This window comes from Herpailurus yagouaroundi, unplaced genomic scaffold (assembly GCF_014898765.1).
Source record: "Herpailurus yagouaroundi ecotype Mexico unplaced genomic scaffold, PumYag 186, whole genome shotgun sequence".
Lineage (NCBI taxonomy): Eukaryota > Metazoa > Chordata > Mammalia > Carnivora > Felidae > Herpailurus > Herpailurus yagouaroundi.
The window spans coordinates 6,044,457-6,060,638 of NW_024412417.1; the positions used below are offsets into that span (position 1 = coordinate 6,044,457).

At 36.5% G+C, this 16,182-nt stretch overlaps 1 protein-coding gene and 1 long non-coding RNA gene across 3 annotated transcripts in view; one reads left to right on the forward strand and one right to left on the reverse strand.

The window, feature by feature from the left end:
* Positions 1 to 16,182, forward strand: part of CIBAR1 (CBY1 interacting BAR domain containing 1) — a 27,507-nt gene continuing 11,325 nt past the window's right edge. The window contains exons 1-7 of one of the 2 annotated variants that reach the window (XM_040493977.1): positions 1 to 147; positions 698 to 932; positions 2,062 to 2,085; positions 4,003 to 4,071; positions 5,025 to 5,126; positions 8,163 to 8,168; positions 9,371 to 9,475. In XM_040493977.1, coding sequence (XP_040349911.1) covers positions 122 to 147; positions 698 to 932; positions 2,062 to 2,085; positions 4,003 to 4,071; positions 5,025 to 5,126; positions 8,163 to 8,168; positions 9,371 to 9,475 — 567 coding nt within the window. In that variant the 5' untranslated portion in view covers positions 1 to 121. The remainder of the gene's footprint in view (positions 148 to 697; positions 933 to 2,061; positions 2,086 to 4,002; positions 4,072 to 5,024; positions 5,127 to 8,162; positions 8,169 to 9,370; positions 9,476 to 16,182) is intronic. The other variant, XM_040493978.1, reaches the window with a different exon arrangement.
* LOC121042705 (uncharacterized) overlaps positions 4,081 to 16,182 on the reverse strand; it is a 26,284-nt gene continuing 14,182 nt past the window's right edge. The window contains exon 2 of the long non-coding RNA XR_005796394.1: positions 4,081 to 5,504. This is a non-coding gene — a long non-coding RNA (uncharacterized LOC121042705). The remainder of the gene's footprint in view (positions 5,505 to 16,182) is intronic.

The window sequence follows — 16,182 nt, forward strand, 5'->3', positions numbered from 1 at the left end:
GCGCGCGGGGCGGGTTCTCAGGCTCCGGGAGGCGGCGGCTCGCGCCCCGGCGCACGCTCGGGCGCCTCCGAGCCCAGGTCGTTGGGCCCAACCCGGGGTCCCCGGCCGTGCGCAAGGCAAGATGTTGAGGCGCAGCTTGGAAAACCGGTAACAGCCCCGGGGCCTAGGCTGGCCAGGGCCCCTCCACACGCGAGGGCTCGGGTGGGGGAAGCGGAGCCTCTCTCTCCGGGGCCTCCGTGCCGAATCTCGACCCTGGGCCGGGGTCTGGCCCATCCCCGCTGCGATCTGGGGCCTACTTCCCAGGGCTGCGGCGAGCCCCGGAGGCCGGGGGTGGATCTTGGGACTACGCTCCCCGGGCCCGGTATTGCCCGGGCGGTGCAGACGCCAGGGAGGCAGCCGGGCGCCCAGGCCGCGCCGCGCAGAGCGGCAGCCCTAGCAGCCGCCTCCCCGCGGCGGCGCGGCCAGGCCACAGCCTGGCCTCTCCGTGCGCCCGCACTGTCGGGGTGTTGAGGCCAGGCCCCGACATGGGGACCTAGAGGAGGGGAACCCGCCTCGGGAGGTGGTGGGATCGTTGATGGTTTGCTCCTTCGAAGCCGCAAAACGCCCCGGGAATGTTTGCATATCAAATTAACGCGGAGATGAAGCCTTTTCATCTCTGATGAGAATGATTTGCGTTTTGTGTCATCTTTTTCTCTAGGGACGCTCAAACCAGACAACTGCAAGATGCTGTCACGAATGTGGAGAAGCATTTCGGAGAGCTGTGCCAAATCTTTGCTGCTTATGTGCGGAAAACTGCCAGACTGCGAGACAAAGCAGACCTACTGGTGAATGAAATCAACGTGTATGCCTCCACAGAGACCCCAAATTTAAAGCAGGGCCTGAAAAACTTTGCCGAGGAGTTTGCCAAACTTCAGGATTATCGACAAGCAGAGGTATGGAGTGAGGTCACAGCGTCATTGTTATGAATGAGCCCCGAAGTAGTGGATGAAGGAACCGTGAAGACTTCCACTTGTAATCCACCTAACTGCAGTGGCGACCACACACTTGATGATAAACGTACATTTCATGTAACATTGTGTGAGTCTGTTAAAGGGAAGCTTCCTGTGATTTGTGATTTTACCGTTTTCAAACTAAACTTTAGGGTGTTCTGAAGTCCTGAATTTCCCCACTTCATTTGGCCAAGGGGTGGCTCTTTACAGGGGGTAGTAAACATAGTACCCATGGGAAAGAAAAGGAGCATGACTTGTGTCTTGTGTGCACGTAAGTATATTTTAAAGTATGTCTGGAGATGGAAGATGTTGAGAGTGGTAATACGAGTGAATAAGTAATAATTGGACAAGAGATCTTTGCTGCTTCAGTGCTCTGCAAAGTGGACCGGTATTTCATTGTTTAAAAAAAAAAAAAAAAAAAGCAGCAGTGATTTGCTGATTTATATCATAGATATAAACTAGTAGTGAGACTTTGTGGAGTGGCTTTGGTTGTTTTGCTTTTGCTTTGGAAAGGAGGGAAGAAGATGGTGTTGTAATTGTTTTCTTCATGAAAGTCCATTTTTACCTTTAAAACCTCATAAGCACTTTAACTTACATTTATCTTCGGTTTCAAGATACAGGTTTACTGTCAGAAAATTGCCAAGTTAGGAGCCACATTGCTTCTCTTGGACTCTTCTCATCAGTGCTTTTGGTACTTTTTAAAAGCCTAATCCAGTAATTTCAATTATCAAAAAAACTCACAAAAACAAAGATAACGATCTTTGAACCTACATTTGCGATCCAAACGGAAATTTGAGTAGTAATTAGATTTGGGGGTACTTTTTGGGAAAAGTTGAGTTCTTGTCATAGGATAGTCTTCTATAATAAACACCGAGCTCTCAGTTAAACATAACTGAGACTTAGTGTTCAAAAATTATTTATTTACACTCACTGATAACCCTGAATTCCCATGTTAAGACAGTAATTTCAGTGCCCCTTTCTAGAAAACCTCTATGCTATTTATCAAATAGCAAAGTGAATTGATTCACATTTGTTCTCCTTTTTTATTTCCCCTGCTTCCCAAATGGTGGAGGTGCTAATGAACCATGAACAAAAGGTAGGCAACAAAAAGGAGAACAGAAAAAAGACTTAAGGTAATCCTTGCACTGCATAATCAGTGTATGGATTATTCAAAATGGTATAGACTAAACTATTCAGAGTATTCATGGTTTTGATTTTAGGATTCCTAATATTTACTCAATGAGAACTTGGTTTGTTTCATTTTCCTAAAATCTTTTAAAGTGAAGCCTTCATATACATTTTGTTTATAGAAAAACCAATATGAAATGTAAAGTACTGACTATATAAACATACATCATCAAAAAAAAGCCTTCTTCCTGGGGCGCCTGGGTGGCTCAGTCAGTTTCAAGAGTTCTGACTCTTGATTTCGGCTCAGGTCATGATTTCACAGTTCGTGAGATCGAACCCTGCATTGGACTCTGCGCTGACAGCACAGAGCACGCTTGGGATTGATTCTGTCTCCCTCTTTCTCTGTCCCTCCCCTCCTTATGTGCTCTCTCTCTCTCTCTCTCTCTCTCTCAAAATAAATAAATAAACATTTTTAAAAAAGGCTTCTTCCTCCTCCAAAAATAATGTTCATTTTGAACAATAATGTCATCTTGTATTACTTGTCCTGATAAAGAAAATGTTATTGTCCAAGAGTTATTTTTCTTACACTATACATATATATTTGCCTTTAAAGTTTTGGATTTTTTTTAATTTTATTTTGAGAGAGAGAGAAAGTGTGTGTGCATGTACAAGCACGGGGGGGGGGGGGGGGGCCGCGGCAGAGAGAGAGAGGGAAAGATAGAATCCCAAGCAGGCTCCTCCCTGTCAGCGCAGAGCCTGACTTGGGGCTCAGTCTCATGAACCATGAGATCATGACCTGAGCAGGGATCAAGAGTTGGATGTTTAACCAACTAAGCCACCCAGGCACCCCTATATATGTCTTTATAAAACCTTTTTCAGTGCCTTCCACTAGCACTATTAATTAAAGAAAGTAATTACTCAAAATGAGATAAAAACTGTAATGTTTAATAAAAACAGTTCAATTTTTTTTTTTTTAATTTTAGGGAGATTGCAAGCAAGGGAGGCGGCAGAGGGGAAGAGAAAGAGACAGAGAGAGAGAGAGAGAGAGAGAGAGAGAGAGAGAATCCTAAGTAGGCTTCAGATGCTCAGCAATGAGCCTAACATGAGGCTAGATCCCACGATCCTGGGATCATGACCTGAGATGAAATCAAGAGTCAGCCGCTCCAAAAAAAAAAGTCAGCTGCTCAACTGACTGAGCCACCCAGGCGCCCCAAGAAAAACAGTTTAATTCTAAATAAAAAATCAACCATGCAGTTTGACAGTTCAGCAACACTGAGACCATTTATCTTGTTCTTCAAGCTTTAGTAGTTTACAAAAGGCTTCCCAGAAAAGAATTTCAGCTAATGCAGTGGTCTGTAAGCTTTTTCTGCTTTTGAGGATTTGTGTCATTTAAAATTTTTCCAATATGCTGTAGCTTTCAGCTTCAATTTTCTTATCTGGAAAGTTGGACTATTACTTTTGGAGATAATATATGTAGAATATCCAACACTGTGCTAAACACACTGATAATGGTAGCAGTACTAAAATTTGAGAGGTCTTGAGACTTACCCAAAAGCAACTGTGAGGTAGAAAAGTAATAGATGATTGTGTGGCGGAGATAAGCTTCTTAGAAACCTGAGACACCTTCTTGCCATATTGTATACGAGGTACTTTTCTGCTTTTATTGTTCCTCTGCAACTTAATAGTTTTTATTGTATTTGAGTTTCGATTCTGAGTTTTATCAATTTCTGGTGATGCTTTTTTATAAAGATAAACTGTGACATCTTAAAACATTACTCTGTATAGTAATTATGTTTAGGTTAAATAGCACAGGTTTTATTTCCGAATTTAAATTTTGATATGTCTGTGTTTCTTTTCAGTTATATTTTATAATAATTTTCAATAGGTTGAAAGACTTGAAGCCAAAGTAGTTGAACCTTTGAAAGCTTATGGAACCATTGTAAAAATGAAACGAGTAAGTAAATTCATTTTTTCCTACTATTTATTAGGTATTGTGGCAATGAGGATGAGATTTCCAACAATTGTCCTCCTAATAAAAAGTATAACATAATAGTTACACAGTTCTTTTCACACATTTTATGAAGCATCATTTCTTAGAACTTTGAGAATAGTGAGATATTTTTAGTGAGTTTACTAAGTAAACTATAGCAACATAAAACATTATTATAGAAAGTTTAAAATATTTAATATTTATAGTCATGAAGAATATATGGACAGAACTTATTTTACTAAATGAATATAAGTTTATATTAAGTTTATATTTTTTTATTTTAAAGTAGGCAATAACAGGTAGACTAAAAGTGACTAAGACAAAGCTCTATTTTTTTATTGAGACATATTAGTTTCAGTGATTTAGTATCTGTGTACATTGTGAAATGATCACAAAAGTCTAGTTAACATCCATCATCATACATAGTTAGAAATCTTTTTTTCTTGCGATGAGGCTTTTTAAGATGTACTCTTAAGCAACTTTAAAATACGCAATACAGGGTTAATAACTATAGTCTCCATACCGCATGTTACATCCCAAGTTCTGTTTTTTAAATCAACTTTGAGGTATAATTTACAGGCAGTAAAATTCTGTTTTAAGTGGTCATTGAGTTTTGACAAATGTGTATACACATGTAACTACTACCACAGTCAAAATTCTCTCTCTATATAACATTATATATAATGGTTATAGGTTCGTATTAAAATTGTCTTGCCTGTATCATTATTTTTAGAGGATATTTAAGAAATGCACACATACATAGGCACACTCACACACACTGATTCTGCAGTAGTAATAATTCCTGTGGTAATGATACCTGGACCAAACAAGGAGTGTTTTCCCATTCTTAAAACAGAGTGTGTATATATTACTTCTTAAATCAGAGATTTGTATTAATCATAAATGCCTCTTTTCAGGATGACCTCAAAGCAACATTAACAGCAAGGAATCGAGAAGCTAAACAGTTAACTCAGTTAGAAAGAACACGACAGCGAAACCCATCTGATCGACATGTTATTGTATCCTTTGACTTTTGATCTTTAAAAAAATGTTTTGTAAGGTATGCCGTACAAAAGTAAATATATATGGAAATTATGCATTTCTACTCTTAAATGTGCAGAAAATTTGAATATAAAGGTTGTAAAGAAACCTATGCATTTACAAGTTCTCATTATAGAAATCAACTGCCCTGCTTTTGAAAAGGAAGGAAAAGTCATTTTTCCCCAGTATAATCCCCTTCACCTTTAAAAACAACAACAGTGTGAAACCACAATTATGACTACCAGCCAAAGACCCTCAGGAGGTTCTAGATACAATTGAGGTCCTTAGCTGGACACAAAAGGATCTAGATAGGATTATCAACTGTGACAAGGATCTTCTGTTAAGAATGACTGTTACTTAAGGTAGAATGTACCTTGTTCATGACTAAATAAAAGGATAGAAAATAGTGCCTGGCTAATTGCCAACCATTGGAATAGGTGCAATTGTATAGAAAGTACTAATTTATCCCCCTGCCTCTTTTCCCCATTCCTTGTGTCTCCTTCCTGCTTCCTGAAGGTTTTTACTGCCCTAGCTCAGCCAATTAGGAGTGCCCCTATTGGGGGCATTTGAGGTTCCATAACACCTCCATCCCTGAGGGGAACCCCTGGAGCAATAATTTGGGGCTACACCAGTTGCGCGGTCCTCCTTCCTCTGGACCAAAGGTACATAAGCCCAACCTTGTAATACACAAAAATGGGCAGCCATAGGGCTGGGACAGAAACATCTAGTTGAGGATTAAGATTTACCAACTAGATTATAGAGTCTGGATTTTAAGCAAGTCAGAAAAACCAGAGAATGGTGGAAAATTTATGACTGCCAACTAGGGACTAAGGCAGAGAGACCAGGTTATCCAGATTTTAAGAAGCGAGAGATCAAAATTTTGTTTTGTTTTGTTTGGAGGAGAATACATAAAGGCAGAAAAATGTCACATCTGGAATCCCGAGTAGTTGGTACGATTGAATCAGGGGTATTAGTGTGGAGATTCAACACAGAAATGAACATTTCTAAGACAAAGATGTTTCTGACTTAGATGGTCTGTTGTAAACACTGCTGTGGAGGAGGCAGTCTTACACTGTAGATGAAACTGGTCGCTAGGTTCACATTGGGGGAAATAAATGCAACAATGGAATAGATTACTGCTATAGGTGAATTGATATGCTCACTGGAAAAGTGAGTGGATTTTGACAACCTAAGACTAGAAAATAAAGGACAATCTATATACAAATGTATTCAATATAAATATAAAAATATTCAATCATAGCATAATAGAATATTAACTAGGATGGACCCTTAAAATTCATCTGATCATTCAAAAGCAGCAAGCATGTTAAAGTTCAATATGTAAAAAACATGGAGTGGCTCTGATATAAGAGGATGGGATAAAGAAGAATCTCAGGGCTCTGTCTGCTTGCTCATCCTGCAAGGCCCTGGGTGGCTTTGGAAAAAGTTTCCTATGACACAGTTTGAAAAACACCAGTCTGGCTCACCATTTTATAAGCCATTTTGCACTAATGGCTAGTTTCATTAAATATACTGATACCTCTAACTCACAGAGTTGTGTCATAGTATTTTATTTTTTTACTTTATTTTTGTAATGTTTATGTTTGAGAGAGCATGAGCAGGGGGAGGAACAGAGAAAAAGGGGACAGAAGACCTGAAGCCTGCTCTGTGCTGACAGCAGTGAGGCCGACGGGGGGCTTGAACTCACAGGCTGTGAAATCATGACCTGAACTGAAGTCGGATGCTCAACTGACTGAGACACCCAGGCGCCCTCATAGTGTTTTAATAAAAAGCATTTCCTACTCAAATTGATACATTATAGGATTTTGAAGAATTTTCCGAAAAAAACAAAACAAAAACAAGAAATAGAAACCTGTGTCTTTTTTGTTAAAAATAGCTGTGTTAACTTTGTGTGAGTTGCTGTGCCTGAGTGAAAAGATCTGAAACTTTCAGAAATGAATATTAGTTGGTGGAGGGTGGGGGAAGATTAAAACACAGGTGTCCCAGCTGCAGCCTCTGCTTCCCCACTCTTCCTGGTTTAGCCAATTCCACCTACCTGTCCAAATCAAAAAAAATTTTTTTAATTTGAAACTATCAGTAACTGGAGAGGGCAAAGACATAATCAGAAGGAAGTAGTCACAAGAATTGCATGAGTCGCATGAAATACTATTAAGAAATTAGTTTTCTTGAATATTCTCATTAGAAGGTTAACATGCATCAAATAACTGTTAGAAATTTTTTCATACTAATCTACAAAGGAACTCTATTTTACTTTTGAATTTCCTGTGATACAGTTATATTTTTAAAAATTGCAAGCCCAGGGCACCTGGGTGGCTCACTTGGTTAAGCCTCGGGCTCTTGATTTCAGCGGAGGGTCATGATCTTGCAGTTTGTGAGATTGAGCCCTGCATTGGGCTCACTGCTGTGAGCACAGAACCTGCTTGGGATTCTCTCTCTGCCTCTCCTGCACATGTGTCTGCACTCTCTTTCAAAATAAATAAGTAAACTTAAAAAAAACAGAAGTTTGTATGCTTTTAAAAAACTTTACTCCCTTATGGCAAATGTACACATACGTATAATGACTATATTTTTAAATTCTTAGCATCTTAAAATCATGTACTTGAATTATTCTAAATTCTTCTTTTTTTAAGTTTGTTTACTTATTTTTGAGAGAGAGAGAGAGAGACACTGCAAGTGGGGAGGGGCAGAGAGAGAGGAGAGAGAGAATCCCAAGCAGACTCTGCACTGTCGACGCAGAGCCTGGTGCAGGGCTCGAAGCCACAAACCTGTGAGGCCATGACCTGAGCTGAAATCAAGAGTCAGACACTTAACCGACTGAGCCACCCAGGTGCCCCATGAGTTATTCTAAATGTAAGAGTACATAATCAATATAAAATTATAATTAATGTATAATCTGATTGCAAGTTTATATAACTCAATGAGCATATGATTCTAATTTACTAAAAAAAATTGTTCTCTTTGAAATGTATTTTTTCCTTTATGAAAAATTTCAGTCACAGGTGGGTAATAAAGTGGTGTGTCGAGATGGATCCCTATAGTAAACTCTTTTACTTACTTCAATTTATACATTTTCTTGAAAAAGCAAGGGCTAAATGTCAAAATAGTACGTGTCACTAAACTTTGATGACAAATGCACATTTTTCCATGGATTATTAAATGATGATATGTGATACTTTTGAGTAAATATACTACTAGTACAGGAAACAAAACTGTATTAGAATTTAATCAAAAATTCAGCTATGTTTTTTAAAACCTCTACTGCTTAGTAATAAAATCTTTTAAATATTTTTGGGCAACTACAGTTCTAAAGTAAGAAATGCTTTTTTAAGTGAAATACATGAGTAGATTAGAAATGTTCTGCACTTTACAGTACTGTAGCCACTAGCAATATATGGCTGTTGAGCTCTTGAAATGCAATTAAACCAAATGAGGAAGTAGTTTTTTAATCATTAAATCTTACAGTAGCCACATGTGGCTACTGGCCACCATATTGATTATACACTACAGATCTAGATTGTATGAGTGCTTGTCATTACAGTATATGAAGTAAAGCGTTAAAGTTGCCATCTAATTTATTACTTACTGGTATATATTTTTTGTAATAAGCATTAACTAAATGTTAACAGTGTAATATGATTAGCTTTTAAGAAGAATGTATAAATATACCCCATGCTGAAATAAAGATATGTAGTGTACATTCTTCTATATCTGATTAGGATATTACAGGATTAGAAACATTTAATGCATTTGGAGAATTAGAAAATTTAAAATACTTAAGTCACAAGTCCATCCTTTTTTGGAAAATAAAGGGCTAAAGGGGAAAGAATGAGAAAAGAACAGAATGATAAATGGCACAGATGGTAAGACAGATGAAAGGAGTAGAAAATATAGAAAATTGTCTTACAGTAAACAGCCCAAGGGTGATATAGGGAAAAAAAATGATTTTGTAGGAAAAAAGGGGAAGGAGTTACATTTTCTTTTGTTTGAGGTCAGGAATCATGTCATTTAATAGATTTAAAGTTCTTTATTCTGCACATGCTTATTATATAGATCATTTTATGTGGTAAAATACATTCTTGAACAGTTTACAGTATTACGCCAAAAAGCCAATAGGGCAATTGTAACATTTAGAAATAGACTCAGTTGAATGGATTCTAACTTGAACTGTTTTGTATCTTTGGTTGGGGAATACTTTTTGTAGGCAGAAACTGAATTGCAGAGAGCTACAATGGATGCTACCCGAACAACTCGTCATCTGGAGGAAACCATTGACAATTTCGAAAAGCAGAAAATAAAGGATATAAAGGTAATAAAGTAACTGTTAAAGTCTGCAACATGTTTTCTAATGTTATTTTTTGTTTATTTAAATGTATGAAAAATTTTAATGCTGATTTTTTTAGCCCATAGTCTATATGGAAAAGGTACTATAAATAAAAATATATCAGATGATATTTTCCTATTTCCTCAGATATTCAACTTATTCCATTTCTATTTAATCAAAGGAAACTAACATTTCTTATGTTTTTGTGCATCCAGTGCTGTTACAGGCACTTTATATGAATTCTCTTTATAGCAACTTCATAAGAATGAGGTGGTGTTATCCATACATTATATAAAATTTAAGCAAAGATAGAAAGTAATTTACCCAAAGTATCATAGCCAAAAATCTGAAACTATAAACCAATTATGTATTTTAAAAATCTGTGCTTTCCATTATAATACACTCATTAAATGCTCTCTAGTAACTAGATATTATCACATAAAAAAATAGCAAGAGTAGCCAACCACATAAATTTGCATCCACCATGATACAGTGGTAATAATAAGAATTGCCTTATCTTATTGCAACATACCAGTAGATATGACATCTTTCAGATCATAGACTTCAGAAGTCTTCAGTGACTTTTTCATATGCATTTGGAAAGATTTGGAGGATTGCTTATGACCATATTATGTCCTTTAAAACAAGTAATCTAGGATGTGTTTTGGCTTGCTGCATATTTTCTGAGAAAAAGGCTTCAAAGAAAAATACTTTTGTCATTTTACAACTACTAACAAAGAAAACATCTTGCTTTCAAAAGTTACGTTCTTATCAGTAAAATTAACTGCCATTTAATTATATCATTCCTCTTTACAGTCCACGAAACAACATTCATTTGTACCTTTTTCTCCCCGTTACAGTTTTAAAGGATTTCAGAACTTTGATTTTTTCTGATAACCATGCTCAAAAGTCTCTAGTTTGGTCCTGAAGACCAAAACCCTTTTTTAAAGCCTCTCAATTCACTTTGCACTCTGCTTTGTAATGGTAGATTACTGCTCATGAAGACCATCTCATTTAATAGAGGAGACGAACTCCATTTACTGAGGTGGGAGAGTGTGGGCAGGATATAACATTTTACAGTCACTGACATCATCTCATAAATTGAGGGAGAAAGGAAAGAAGATTATTAAAATAAATAGCTTTAACCTGAACAATGAGAATGAAGACTGGTGAGGTATGCTTGATTCCATTGCCACTTAAGGGCTTCTTCAGTGATGGCAGTCTGATTCCTCTCTCCCGCTGATCCTCATGCCTGCAAAATTTCCTTGTACACATGGCAATCTGTGTCTCTGATCTTTGGGCTCACTTCAGGGGCAGACTACCTCTACATGTGTTTTTAATTCCCTGAGTGACCACCAGTTACAGAACAGGCAGAGACAGTGAGTGCAGAATTCCCAACTGCAATTCCAAGTACCTGGGATTTTCTGAAGCATTATGACATAGAAAGAGACTGCACAGTGGAGGGTGCACAGAGAAGGGCTTCCAAGCTTTCTCTTTACCTACTGTATCATGCCCTTGGAAGGCTCTTGGTGGTCACAAAAATGTTAGACAGGAAGAAACCTACTTTTTAGAAAATTGAGATATAATTCATACACCACACAATTTACCCACTTAAAATGTACAACTCAGTAGTTTTTAATGTGTTGTGATATATGTAATCATCACCACTCAATTTTAGAACATTGTTATCACCTCAGAGTAAGACCTAGTACTTCACTGCTCCTCCCACCCCACCCCACCCCATCCCAGCCCTAAGCAACCATCACTTACTTATCTCACGTCTCTATGGATTTGGCTACTCTGGACAGTTCATGTGACTGGAATCATGACATGGTTGATTTTATAACTGGCTTCTTTCACTTAGCGTAATGTTTTCATTATTAACTATACTTATATACATATACGTATATTAGCTATATACATGCTCTCATGTCATAACATGTATCCTATGAGTATAATCCATTCCTTTTTATGGCCAAATATTCTATTATATGAGTATTGCCACATTTTGTTTATCGGTTCATCCATTAACGGACACTTGGGTGGTTTCTACCTTTTGGCTATTGTGATTAACGATACATTCATATACAAGTTTTTGTATGGACATAAATTGTCATTTTTATTAGGTATACATCTAATTGAATTGCTGCATCATATGGTAGAACCTTATCTGTAATCATCTGAGAAACTTCCAGACTGTTTTCCCAAGGGGCTTCAAGATTAGGTTCAAATTTTTTTGCATCCTCACCAATACTTGCTGTTCATCAGACTTTTTCATCACAACCATCCGAGTGGGTGTGAAATGGTAGGTCATTGTGGTTTTGAGTTGCATTTCCCTGCTAATGCTTATTGGCCATTGGTACGTCTTCCTTGAAGAAATGTCTATTCAGACCCTTTGCCCATATTTTCATTGGGTTGTCTTTTTATTATTGAGTGGTAAAAGTTCTTTATCTATTCTGGATACAAGTCCCTTTTCAGATCTATGGTTTGCAATTATTTTTTTCTCTCATCCTTAGGGTTCTTTTCACTATCTTCATGGTGTTCCTTGAAGCAGAAAAGTTTTTATGCTTGAAGTCAGTATATTTGTTTCTTTTGTTGCTTGTGTTTTTAGTGTCATATCTAACAATCCATTGCCGAATCTGAGATCATGAAGATTTATCCCTGTTTTCTTCTAACAGTTGTATAGTTTTCATAGTTCTTTTAAGTCTTTGATCCATTTGAATTAATTTTGATGTATGGTGTGAGCTGAAGGTTAAACTTCCATCTTTTTGCATGTGACTGTCCAGTTGCCCAAGCACCATTTGTTGAAGAAGCTATTCTTTTCCATTGAATAGCCTTGGAACCCTTGGTAAAAATCAGTTGACATGGTTTTGTTTCTGAACTTTGCCTTTCATTGATCTATAGGTCTGTCCTATGCCAGTACCACACTACATTGATTAGCATTGCTTTATAATGAATTTTAAAATCAGGGTGTATAAGTTCTTCTACTTTCTTCTTTTCAAAGATTGTTTTGGCTATTCTAGATCTGTTGTAATTCTGTATGAATTTTAGAATCAGCTTCTCAGTTTCTATAAAGAAGTCAGGTGGGATTCTGGTAGGAATTGCATCAATAAATCAATTTGGGGAGTATTGCCATCTTACAATTAATTTTTTCAGGCCATAAACATAGGGATATTTTTCCATTTATTTAAGTATTCCTTAGTTTATTTTAACCATTTTATAGTGTTCAGAGGATACATTTTTGTGTTTCTTTTCTCAAACTTTTTCCTAAGTATTTTATAATCCTTCATGCTATTGTAAATGGAATTGTTTACTTAATTTCATTTTTGGATTATTCATTGCAAATGCACACAAATATAATCAGTTTTTGCAGACTGATCCTGTATTCTGCAACCTTACAGAATTCATTTATTAGTGCTGATAGTTTAGTAGATTCCTTAAGATTTTCTACATACAAGATATATATCATCTGTGACAACCTACATTTTAAATACAGACCCCCCACGATCTACCAAACTTCCAGAAATGAGTTCCAGAGGTCAAAATTAAACTCTGTTAGGGTTCTGAATCTCCATTTTATACATCTTTCCTCATCACTATCAAATTGTTTCTTTTCCAAGTCAGGCCTCATTTGAGATCTTTTATGATAAAGAGGGATGCACAAATCCCAGAAGTTTCAAACACAAGTCAAAAAGAGTGACACTACTGCCCCCCTATGTTGATTTTAGCATGTCTTACATTTCTGTTTATGACAGAAATTCTTGGAAAAGTAAAAATCGTTGCTGCCACTCATAATTTTGGGAGAAACAAACCTAGAACATTCTTATTCTTACCTTTTATCAGGCTACTGGTTCAGATGGGGGCAGAACTTCTGGCTCCTCTAACCTCTCTGGGGGCAGAAATGAGTGAGCACTGCTGATTACTGTACAACTGTGTGGGAGGTAGGTTTAACTGACAAGTCCATCTGAATTTTGGTAGCAGCAAAAGTAGCACAATTAATTAATCAGCAAGGTAGCACAATTTTTAGATAAAGACTTCACAGGAACCTTGCAAAAAATTGGCTTGAGAAAAGTTGGTATGGAACTTGAGTGCAGAATGTGGATGAAAAATCACAATCCCATTTGTTTCCCATATAATAGGAAAAATCATCAGTTACATGGTGAATGTCAAGGGAATTTCAGGCCTACAGAAAGGATCTTAAACAGGGGGTCACTCCTGGAACAGAGAGGAACAGGAATTCAGTATGTGGCAAAGTAGCTGACATGAACAAGAAACATCTTCTAAATTTAATAGCTTTATTTTTCTTATAACTAAATATAAAATAACCATAAATTTTCTGCATGAAACTATTAAGAAAGTATAATAATCCTACTACTGAGAAATAATAAATTAGCATTTTGGTTTATGTCATTACAACTTTTTTCTGTGTACATATACACAAGAGATAGGATTATAAATATTTCTTAGGCGTTGACTATGTCACATATTCTATGCATTCTATGTGGATACACTCACTTACTCCTCACAACATCTTTATGAGGGAGGTAATATCATTACCCCTATACAGTTATATTTAAGTGGACCACACTATATGTAGCATCTCTTTTTAAAATTTAATATATCACAGACATTTGCTAAGAAACAGATCCTTTTGGTATCCTCACATTTTTTGCTATGGATATATATTACTTTATCTAACCAGTCCTTATTGGTGATATCAACATTATTTTTGCAGGTATAGATCTCATTGCATCATTAAACATTCGGCTTTTTGCTGATCCAGTTGTTCTTTTGGGATAAATTACCAAAGTGGTATTTCTGATTCAAAGAGCATACACCCTTTAAATTTTGATACCTTCTGTCCACAAAGCTTTAGACTCCTGCCCACAAAGCTTTAACTGGTTTACATTTCTATAAAACCTGCATGAGCAACCCAGTATACCAATGATGAGTAGTAGTCTTTTTAATAATTAGTCTGATAGGTGAAAAAAATCGGTGTAATCTTAATTTGCACTTACTACTATTAAGACAATATTTTTTCATATATTTAATAATACATTTATTTCTTCTTTAGTAAATTACCCACACTTGTCCTTAGCCTGTATTTTTATTGTGTTGGCAGTTTGCTTATTACTTTGTAAAAAAATCCTTATATTGAGAGAATTAACCTTTTATATTGAAGAGAAATGTCGCAAATGTATTTTCCCATTTTGTTGTTTATGGTGTGTTTGTGCCATAAAGTTTTATGTTTGTTGCCAGATCTGTTGGTCTCTTTTTTGGTTTCATACTTGGTGTCATGTTTGAAAGGTTGTTTTCATCCTCAAGATTGTAAATACTTGCTTATATTTTCTTGTAGTATTTGTAAGTTTTAAAAATATTTTAAATATTTAAACATTTTATCTGGCAGTTGTGTTTTGCATATGGTATGAGGTAGATATCTAGCTTTATTCTTTTCAAGTAGGTAAAAGTTCTCCTGGCATCACTTATTGAATAGCCTCTACTCTGGAGTCATTATTTCCCCTTTATTTGCCAAAATGTTATTAGTCAGACCTTTCATGACTTTTTTGTTAAAAGTGTTGCTTGCTAATTAAACCAGGTAGAGGCTTTAATATTAACATAAGGAACATTTTCTAACTTAGCAAGTTTACTTCTTGAGTGATAAAAATAGCTAACTTGTGTTGAGCACTTACTCTAAGTCAGTCACCATACTATACCTTCTCTTGGATTCTCTCATTTAATCCTTCACCCCCAAACTTATGAGTTTGATACTGTTCTTATCCCCCATTGTACAGATGAGAAAAATTAAGGAAAAGTACAGATAAACTGCTTATATTATAGAACTGTTATGTTCGGTCATGATTGGAACCCACATTTATCTTGATCCAGAGCCCATAATCTTAACTCCTATATACTATCCTGCGTTACAGAATACTTGTCAATAGAGAATTTCAGATTAGCTCCCCCATCTTCTACCAGTAAAAATTAAGTACATGCCCAAATTGCCCTCTAGTCATACAAAATAAAATTGAAAAGGGGAAAAAAAAATAACTCATTAATGCGTCTGTCCCTGATGATACTCACCCACTGCAGATAAGATTACATGAGATCACTGAAAGTTAGGCTAAATTTATTTGGGGAAAATTATTTCTAAGTATGATTGGGTCCTAAAAAGTTCCACCACCCTTCTGGTGATTCACTGAAACTATTTAATTTCAAAAACATGCTTTTTATGTTCTTCTTATACTAGGGGTCACCTAACTTTTCTGTTCCTTGCTATTATTTTCCTTCCTTCTGCCTATCTTCAGATGTTTTGTGAAATTCTAACTAGAAAAAAAAAGTGTAATTAATTGGCAGTATTCCCTCCTCGCTATACTCAGGGATATAACTCTCTATGATAATCTTTAGGCTTCATAACTCTTAGGTCAAAAATTCCAAGTCTGGGATACTAGATTACCAGTACTTCTGATTTCCCATTATGGTTTTTGACAGAAAAATAAACAGTATAAAAAATCAGTAGGGCCAGTCTCGTCTTATTTAGGTGTTACAATATAGGTTTTGTCAAGAAATAAAAATTCAAACCATAAAGGATTAAACCAAAGTATCACAAAACCTGAGAGTGATTCCCTCCCCCCCACCTTCCACATAGTAAATAATAGCCATTTATAGATTAAAGAGAATTTGTAAAGTACTTA